The sequence below is a fragment of the Myzus persicae genome, unplaced genomic scaffold, assembly GCF_001856785.1.
Source record: "Myzus persicae strain clone G006 unplaced genomic scaffold, MPER_G0061.0, whole genome shotgun sequence".
In the NCBI taxonomy this organism is placed as follows: Eukaryota; Metazoa; Arthropoda; class Insecta; order Hemiptera; family Aphididae; genus Myzus; species Myzus persicae.
In genome coordinates, this window is record NW_019101316.1 from 1 (window position 1) to 10,930 (window position 10,930).

The 10,930-nt window shown below is 30.9% G+C and overlaps 1 protein-coding gene across 1 annotated transcript; it reads left to right on the plus strand.

Annotated features, from left to right (window-relative positions):
• The first annotated feature begins 216 nt into the window (after positions 1 to 216).
• Positions 217 to 3,039, plus strand: LOC111028622. The gene is made up of 2 exons (XM_022307350.1): positions 217 to 660; positions 2,227 to 3,039. The coding sequence occupies exons 1-2, from the start codon at positions 217 to 219 to the stop codon at positions 3,037 to 3,039; spliced, it is 1,257 nt and encodes a 418-aa protein (XP_022163042.1).
• The last annotated feature ends 7,891 nt before the right edge of the window (positions 3,040 to 10,930 follow it).

The window sequence follows — 10,930 nt, forward strand, 5'->3', positions numbered from 1 at the left end:
GTCCCATACACGGAACGATAAATCGACAAACTTATCGTCAAACCGATCGGTCGATTTGTTGTCAAACATTGCCTACTCCACACACGAATCGACTTGTCTATCAACTATTCACCGCTATGCACAGTAGTTCAGTTACTTCCTAAGTGCGAAGTATTAATGTTGTGTTTTCATATATTGTAAATTTTATATTTTTCAAAATTTTCTACGAGTCACACAATGTCCAACTTAATGGAAAGGAAAAGAAAAGCACTAGTTATAGCTGCTCTTGTTCTGGCCGTGGACGATGAAGACGAACAAATTAAAAAAAGGAAATGGTCAAAGCAGTGGTTATTGGAGAGAAGAAAGTATTCACATATGAATTTGTTACATGAGCTTCGATCAAATGAACCTGCAGATTTTAAAAACTATTTACGTATGGAAAATCATACATTTTATGAGTTGTTGGATCTAGTTAGACCGTTTATAGAAAAACAAAATACCATAATGCGAGAAAGTATTTCTGCGGAAGAGCGTTTAGTAGCAACATTGCGATTTTTGGCAACTGGTAGGAGCTATGAAGATCTTAAGTTTTCATGTGCAATATCTGCTCAAGCTCTGGGAAAAATTATTCCTGAAACTTGTTGGGCTATATATGAAGTATTAAAACAAAAATATATAAAGGTTAGTAAAAACTTGTAAACTGTATATCATAATTAAATAATAATAATAATATATTAGGTACCTATATACGATAGGTAAAGCAAAACTATATTGTCCTATATAAGAAAGGCAAAAGGCACTTACTATTGAATTTGGATACTAGACATTTTTTAAAACCACTTTGACTAAGAGATTTACAATTTTTTTAGTTTTTTTAGTTATTTAGTTTTAGTATTGATTTTACAATGATGGTGTGTTTTTATTTTCTAAATTGTTTTAAGTTCTAATTTTCACAAATTTTATTAAATTGAAAATTTACAAATTATTCAGTTGTTAAAAATGTATAAAACGATCAAATTTTACAGCTAAGGATTGAAAAATTATAACAAGGTTTCACATAAGTAGTTCATTCCGTAACAAAACAATCTAAAAAATATACAATACTTTAAATTTTCACCAGAGGTTCATATATTAGTGTTATCTAAATACAGTTAAGTTTTCAAAATATTTTGACTTTTTTTGAGTTATTTATAGACGACTGAAATTTTCGATTTTTCTAAAAAATTTTTTTTGAAGTGCCGATAAAAAATTTTTGGATGAACAAAAAAACTTGAAAATTTAATACAAGATTCCTTACTTCCTTATAAGTTATTCTTATTGAAGTTAAAGCGTTTAAAGTTCTAATTTTTACGAAATATGTCAATATTGCTAAAATTTGCAAGTAATATTTTGTAGTTGAAAAATCATTAAAATGTTTGTGTTTATATCTAAGATTAAAAAATTCAACACTAAGTTTGCCATAAGTTTTTCTTCAAGTAGTTATAGAGAAAACTCGAAGCATCATTATAAAAAAAATGTTAAGTGCGTTTAAATTTTAAATTTTTACGAAATTGCGTAACAATAACGATTTATCCTCAAACGATTTTAAATATTTTTTATTATTCAAAATTTTCTTTACATAATTTAATTATCGAAATATTCGGTTATTTTAATGCTATTTATAGGCATTTGAAATATTCGTTTTTGTTTAGTTTTTTTTTTTATAAATATCGATAATTTTTTTAGCCGAGCAAATACTTGACAGTTTAATACAAAGTTCCTCATAAGTTAGTTTTATAGTGATTAAAAAATTATAAGAATACATTAGCACACATTTTTTGTATTAGCATTATATGTTCAAATATTGACAAAAATTCGTCAAAATCATGAATATTTGCAAATTATTTTGTAGGTAGGTATAATTCATAATTTAATATAAGATTTTCCATAAGTTTGGCTAACAATAATAATTATAAAAGAACTTAAATTTTGGTGTATACATATGCTATTAAAACATAAACCACCTTTTATACCAACCACTGTAAACATTTTTTGTTTGTATATAATCTTGAGTCTTGACAATTTAATACTATCTTTTGTACAAAATTAGTTTGCTACAAATATACAGCCTTTAATAATAATATGTTATGATACTTTGTAGATCCTATAGTAGTTAGTAAATACGTTTATTTTATAATACTTACTTTGTAGTTAATATCATATTTCGTAGAAATAATCAAATAAATAAAGATTTATTTATTTTTTAAGATACCAAAAACAGAAATAGAATGGAAGCAAGTGGCAAAAGATTTCAAAACGTTATGGGATTTCGATAACTGCCTAGGAGCAATTGACGGGAAACACGTATTGATCACAAAACCACCAAATAGCGGATCATATTATTTTAATTATAAAGGGACATTTAGTGTAGTACTTCTAGCAGTGGTGAATGCAAACCTTGAATTTATTTATGTGCATTGTGGTACAAATGGACGAGTTTCCGATGCCGGAATTTTAAAAGAAACTGATCTATACAGGTCATTAGTAAACAACGAGTTAAAAATTCCTCCACCTCAAAGTCCACCTGAAATCGGATATAAACTACCGTTTGTTTTCATTGGTGACGAAGCATTTCCTCTCATGGAAAATTTAATGAAACCGTACGGAAAACATACCGCAGGCCATGATGAGCACATATTTAATTACAGGCTTTCTAGAGCGCGACGGGTTGTTGAAAACGCTTTTGGTATTTTGGCTACAAGATTTCGAGTTTTCTTACAACCATTAAACATTAGTGTTGAAAACGTTGATGCAGTTGTAATGGCAAGCTGTGTTTTACATAATTTTTTACGTAAAAAATCTAGTACGTATTATACCTCAGCAAATTACATTGATTTAGAAGACACAGAGTCAGGGAATATAATTCAAGGGCAATGGCGTCAGATTGGTGAAATGGTTCCTCTACAACGGTCTTCAAGTTATACACCTCAAGATGCCAAACTTGTAAGAGATAAGTTCAAGGAATATTTTAACAACGAAGGAAAAGTATCTTTTCAAGAAAATATGATACATTACAGATAAACTATAAAATATAATATTCGTATTAAATGTAATATGAACCTGTTTATTATATACCTTTAAAATTAAATTAACATTAAGTATATTATTCATTTTTCAAAAGGAACATAAAAAAAAATATATTTTTAATACAAAACATTATTTAATGTGACAAAATAATAATAATTACCCTTGATTATAAATTATATGATATAAAATAAAAAATAACTGCTTTACTTTATGCCAAAAATATCCAATAAAATAACATAAACAAAATATTTGTACTTTGTATTAAATTTTAATAATTTAAATTAATTACATATTTGTATCAGAATCATCAACGGAACTTGTATTCATATCCCAATTAACATGATTTTTATGTTGGGTGGTTGGCAAATTTAATTCGTACGTGTATTGTTGAATGTTATGCCCTGAATGTTGTGTGTGTTGAGAACCATCGAGATGAACATATGGGCTTTGTAGTTGATAAGGGTAAGTATTTTCTAACATATTATATTGGCGTTGCTGATTGTATAAACTTTCCTGTGGTGGTGTTTGTTTTTGAGATTGAAATGTAGGTCGTATAATATTGTTTTGAGCCGAGTGTAACATAGAGTTTGTATTTATTCGTGGATCGGTGATTGAAATATTAGAGTTATTAAATTGAAAACAGTTATCAGTGAGTTTCTCCATTCTACCATAATACATAACATCACCTATTATTTTTTCTGCCAAAAACATTTGATGTTCTTTCATACCTCTCAACTGCATCGCAAATCTTTTACCAATAATATCATATTCATCGTCTTCTTTTATTGGATCATTCAACGCTTTCATTGTTTTACTTGCAATGTCTATGAACTCCATTTTCTTTGTAATGAAACTTTTCTGTTTTTTATGTAAACTAAGACTAGGGCTGGGGCTGGGACTAGGGCTAGAAACCTGTTGTTCAACACTTTGCGTACAATCAGACTCGGACGGTATACTTTCACCCATAATATCAGGTTCAGTCATATTCTGTGAATAAAATTAAACAAAACTACAGTGCGCTGACATCATATTATTAACGTTATTAAACAATAAACGAAAACCTATTTTTTTTTTTAAAACAAATAACCTAAACGGTTTGGGCTAAACCAAAATGTAAAATGTTTAATTGTATTTAATCCCTTGTTTATATATTTAATTTCGTCAAAATTTGAATTTTAAATGTCTATGAAAAATTGTATTATAATATTAAATTATTAATAGGTACTTACTGAAAATGTAACACTGTCATCAGCACTGGATATACCCTCTCTTCCATTTTCATAGTCAATTGTAAAAGACAGTAGATCAAAATACCACAGTGTTGGTACGTATATGTCATCGGTAGAGGATCCTGTGCGTTTGCTCGATCGCACTTTGGCCAGTTCTCTTCTGCATGCTGTCCTCAAATTATTAATTTTTTTTTTAACAAAAGCCTCGTCAGCTTCAGGAATTCTTTCTTGGCATTTTAAAACAAGTGCCTCAATGCCTTTATTTCTCAAGTGCTTATTTTTCGAGATATCACTTTTTACGTTCCACAATGCTGGATGATTTTTATATTCATCAATAAAATCGGCCACAAATGTCTTATCAAATTCCAAAGCCATTGTCATAAGTTTAAAAACTTTAAGAACTTTAAAAAATAAGACCGATTAATAGACCAAATTCAAACCAGGACTCAGTCAGTACTAAAATATAATGTAAGCCAACGCGCGGTTGACATCGACAGCACCATACACGCACATACGGGTTTGTCGACATGTCGGAGATTGTCGTGTTGACGCTCCGCGAGCGTCGACGCGCAGACACGACAACACGACGACCAACAGGCCCATACACGTATCAATTTGTCTGCTCGATGGCGTTTGACGATAAGTCTGTCGATAAATCGTTTCGTGTATGGGACGCTTTACGCCGATCGTCCAACCACCTACACCAGCACCTCCGATCGCCGTATTACCTCACCATAAATCACATACTGTATAATTTTACTGCGTGTCCGATCTGCACTATAAATCGTATATCATATACATCTTTATTGCGTGTCCGCAATTGTGTCTATTCGTCGTTAAATAAACGCATACACACCAGAACCGGTGATCGTCGTTTTTTTTTTCGTTGGTTACTGTTTTTTTTCCTTGGTTTGCAACCGGCTCACCGCGATCAATATCTACCACCGTAGCCGTGTCAAAAGTATTAATTGTATTAGTTTAGTAATTCGTAGTTATAAAGTATCTTTTAACATAAACACCGTATCTTTGCCTAAATCTCTTTAAACACGACCCAACTGTCTTTTACCAAGGATAACAACGTGCCGTTATACATCTAAAATAACAATTATAATATTGGAATAATTTCTTTCGACATTAATTTTGTGTGAAAGGGCAGTCAGACAGATGGCTACGGGATCGTATGAAATAATAAACTGGGAGTCTATGATTAAAAAACTTTTACCGAAACATGTTACTTTGTTTCAACTCAAGGATGATGGTAGTACATTGAAATGCTCAATGACGTGTAGTCATGATGTTGATTTCACTATTGAACACAATATATCGAAAATATTATGTTTAATAATAATAAAGTTTACTCTGCCAAGACATTACACGAATCTGAACGGATAGTGAACATAATGAAAGTCAACTATATAAAAATCGATTGCAATCTAATTTCTGGTTCATTCAGTAATAGTATACCGAGCCAGACTATACACGAGTTTTTCCCTTCTTCGCCGCCTGGACATAAAATCATCTAAGTTCCGAAACATTTAGTTTTCTATCGGCTTAATTCTTCGTCTATAAGTAAATTAAATATAGTACTAAGAGATGAAGATAATAATTTGATCAATTTAAAAGGGGAGCCAATCACAGTTCGTATACAAATTAAACATAAAGATGACTATTAAATTCAATACCTATATAAAAAGAAATGCGATCAAGAGTCTCTACAGTTCGACTAACAACATTAATACGTCTAGACGTTCACCGTCCAAACTAACCAAACAAAATCTATCATTTCTACGGTCTTTAAAAGTCCTATAATCATGGATGATATGTATTTGGACGTAGCCGGTGGATATGATGATGAATGTAAAATAACCCAAATCACTCTTTCCTACCCTATTCTTCAACAGCTTTATCCAATAACGATGAAATTAGAATATCTATTCAAAATATGGATGCATATACTTTGCCCTGTGAGAGCTATCTATATATTGAAGGTAAATTGAATATACCGACGGATGTTGCAGAATATGCAAGCGATATAAATTTTACAAACAACGGTTTAGCGTTTTTTTTTGCTTTCCGAAATCTGATATGAAATTAACGGTGTGGAAATACAAAAATTAAAATCTGGAATATCATCGACTCTTAAAGGTTTCTGCTCACACACTCCCAATGAATTGAACAATCTACAGAATGCTGCTTCACTGCTTGGGATGTAGATATGGATGCAAGTGAAAATAAACATTTCATGTTGAAGAAAAAGTTTGCTGGTTGTATCCAGCTCAAACACTTACTTGGATTCTGCGAAGATTATAAAAAAATACTCCTCAACTGTAACCAACAAATCATTTTAAACAGATCATTTACAGACTTTGACGCATTGTATGTTTCAGGAACCATTGCAAATTAAAGTAGAGATAAACTTAAAAAAGTAGCGATTGAACTGAGTAAAATTATTTGGAAGATATTATACCAGTTATTAGGGTGAGTGACAAGAAAAAAATTTTACTGTTAAAAGTATTAGACTCTCGTAAACCACTTGCATGTGCGTTCAGAAATTGGGACTTATGCGAATATCCAGTTCTCCTTCAGAACACTTCTCATTCATGGACTGTTAGATCAAGCAGTTTGCTCGAGAAACCTAGATTTGCATTGATTGGATTTCAAACAGATCGACAAAATAATTTATTTAATCCATCGGCACGGTTCGATCACTGATACCTGAAAAGCCTGAAAGTACACCTGAACTCTGAAGTATATCCATATGAAGATTTCCATGCAGATTTCACCAACAACGTTACAGCTATATTGTACAAAGCGTATGTCGAATTCCAAAAATCATATTACGAGAGAGAATATAGCGAGCCTCTCCTTGCGAAAAACATTTTCCAGCAATTTGTACCAATCATAGTCGTGGATTTATCACGACAAGACGACAATGTAAAATCATCGACTGTAGATTTACGCATCGAGTTCGAAACAGACAAAGCTATTCCAGTAAAGACTGCAGGATATTGCTTCATCTTACACGATCAAATTATTACTTATAGTCCATTTAATGGTGACATAAGGAAATTGTAAATAATTTTGTATAAATAAAAATACTTTTTTTTAAATACCACGTTGTTTTTTTTATTATTGATTAATGTACAACAATTGTATAGTAAAAATATTCATCCTTTAACAATAAAATATTACATTAATCTAGTCTTTCTTTTAAAATATAAAACGTCAGGCAATCATTGACAATAATATGAACAATTAGTAACTTAATCTACATCTTGCTTTTGTCCTTTCATGTGCTGCGAATGCCCTCGTTATCGGTCTCTTGACTTCAGGCTAAAAAAAATAGTTTTCTTTAGTATAAAATTATATTTAAAAATATATTCGTATTATCTCAGTTTCGGACGATGAGGATAGCCAACCTCTTGTCAATTGCTTGCATGCTTTACTTTTCAAATCTGCTATTAAGCTTGTGCCAGCGACCGGAATACGCTCTTTCAATTGAAGACCTGGGGGCAACAAAAGGACATCTCCAATAAACTAAATTTTTCAGGACGAACAAATAACTATTTTAAAATTAAAATTATAACTTTAAAATTTAACAAAAATCATATTTTGATTTAAATTTAATTATTATAATAGAGACCAATACTTAAATGATGAAAATAAAATTTTAAAATAGTCAAAACCAAAAAATAAAACTTAGGAGATGTCTGGTTGTTGCATCGTAATATAATTTACAAAGTTATATTTTGATAAATATGTAATATTTTTATTATTATAAAATTTTTCTTCTAGGTATATTGTTTAACTTAATTTAATATATTTTAGAATGTGTGTGTTTTCCCAAATAAGATTTTCCACTTCTTCCGGAATGTATACAGAAGTTGTAGACCCATAGTTGTCTTTTGTAAAAGACCTCCCCACAAGGTATGTGTGGTAACGGCATATTCTGTTGGAAATCAAACGATACGACATCTATCTCACTATTTTCTAACTTAGCTTCCTCAGATTTTTGTCTTAAATCAACATAAAAAACTTCCGCTTTAGAAACGTGAAGTTGTTTTTCAGTTTCCAATTTTTTTTTTAATTCGTTATCTTTTTCAGCCGCTATTAAATTTTGAAGTCTATCACACGTCTGACATGTATCAACACGCGGATAACCGAATGATAACTTATAATTTGTTGAAAAATATTTACGATAAAAATCATATGAAACTATTGGTTTGATATTGTTATTTTCCTGCATTTGATTCCATTTGTCATTTTCGTATTTAATCAAATACAACTCATACATTTTCATCATATTAAGGTCTGGAGATAAATATCGCATTGAATCATTTTTTATTCGACTATAGTGTGATTCACGGGCAGGGAAACTTTCTATATGAGTTTGAATTTGAAATACTATCTGTTCATTTATTTTATTACCTCTATTTACGTGTTTCCCGCGTTTGTCTAATGGACTTGGTTCATTTTTTTGAAGAGACTTTATAATCCTTTGAACTATGTTTTTCCCAATTCCCAAAATGTTCGCTTTCTTACAAACTCTTTTTTCTACTTCTTTAATTCTTATAAAATATATACAACTACATGATTTAGGTTTGCTGTTATCAGTAATACTTGGTCTACGCCTAGCTACGCTATTTAATTTAATTAAACCCGCAATATAAGTATCCTGCTTCTCTTTATTCCCAATTGTATTAAACATATTTATAATTATATTCTTTTCTACATCACTTACTTTAATAAAACATTTGTTTTTACATTTGCAATCTGGTCCGATTTTCCTCGATAAAACTAACTTACCACGCAAACTAATATGTTCTTCTCCAGACGCCTTTGCATTCTTACATTTATTGCGTTTCCAATTTTCAGGATTTTTAGTTTTTTTTTTACCTTTAATAACCTGTACGTCGCCCTCTTCATCCGAAGCTTCTATTACACGAACTTCGTCATCATATTCCACATTAAAAGTCGTATTATTCGGCTTTTTGGTATTTTGTATGCTACTACAATACTACATAATGTTTCGTATTCGGAAATATTTTCAAAGTCCGAAACTTCGATCGGTGAATTTGGATTCCCATAATCCGGATCATTGATTGAATCGTCAAAACTTAAATCACTTATACCACTAATATCACTCATTATAAAATAATATATTTAGAAAAAATTAATTATAAAAACTTAAAAAAATATGAATTTATCATTAGAAATATTACTTTATTTATTACTGATAAACATTATCAAAGAATAATGCCGCGAAAAGCAATAAAATAATGATATAACGATATCACATGTATAAAATTTACAGTATGGCCAACATTTGGTGCAACAACCAGACATATCAGGATATGTCTGGTTGTTGCATCAAATAATAAACCAGACATCTCCATTTGTTTAATATCTCAGTATCTAAGATTCGGACATGTCTGGTTGTTGCACCAATCGACGTGTTTTTTTTTTTTTGATAATACAAGCCGAAAAAGTGATTTTGACCAAAATATGGAGATGTCTGGTTGTTGCCCCCAGGTTTTCAATTTCTTGACCTCGATGTGGTTCAAATAATCTTCAACAGCTCTAATGTTTGTATCCTTGGCTAATGGCATTTCGTTTCCGAGAAATAATGAAATTCTACAAGCCTGAAGCAATGCGGCTGGCCGTCTGTACATATTTTTCATCTCAATAACTTCTTCCATGGTATCACTTAATTCCAAGATCCTTGCGACATTCTCCCTAGTCAGTTGCACCTTCTGATCTTGCTGTGGACATTTGATTGACAGAATTTTGTAACCGTTCCATTCATCTATTGACATCAATTTAAGCTCCTCCAACAGTAAATGAGAAGGTTGTGAAAAGTTTATGTTGTAAAGTAATTTAACTTACTTTAACTTTAATTTAGTAAGCGATTCATATAAGTCCACACTCATTTTCACGCATTGAGAGTTACTTGTAATACACACAACACAATTTAACAAAAAATCCGGGTCTAGACCTATATTTAAAAAAATACTGTCATCCACGAAAAAAGTCGAACAGTCGATGAGTTGACTAACTATTATGGTGGATTATACCCACAAATTGTTATGACTTGAAGAGCTGGTTGTGGCTGGCTTGTCCTATGCTCATGTCACGCGTTTTATGCAGTACCATCGAGCGCTCGTTGAGAGTGGGAGTAAATCCCCAATCTACAGTAAGATATATGGTTAGGGGTATGTATAACGTAAGGAAATAACACATGTTATGATATACAGAATATTTATTATCATTATTAATAGGATATTATTAATAAAATAATTTTGTAATATATCGAGTAGATGATTTTGCCGACTTGGAATCCTTGTAGTCGAACAGAGATTGTAGGGATGATGGCCATCTGTTAAAATACATTGGACCATCGTTCTCATCAACAGCCTATAAAAATTAATAGTAAAAATATACCGTGCAAATTATATTATATTTATATATATTACGTTTGGTTTAATTTTCCGAAGTTTTGTCTCAGCAGGGCTTATCGAATTCGTTATTTCTTCGAACATTCTATCTTCGTCAGCTGCCTAAAAATTAAATAACATTTAATACTTAATATTTTATTATTTAAATTTCAAATTACCAGAGACTGCGAAGGATCGTTTTCGTTATGTGTTGTCATTGGA

Coding starts and splice junctions, on each gene's coding strand:
- LOC111028622 (XM_022307350.1), top strand. CDS start 217: ATGTCCAACTTAATGGAAAGGAAAAGAAAAGCACTAGTTATAGCTGCT. Junction 661..2,226: donor TAAAACAAAAATATATAAAG/GTTAGTAAAAAC, acceptor TTATTTTTTAAG/ATACCAAAAACAGAAATAGA.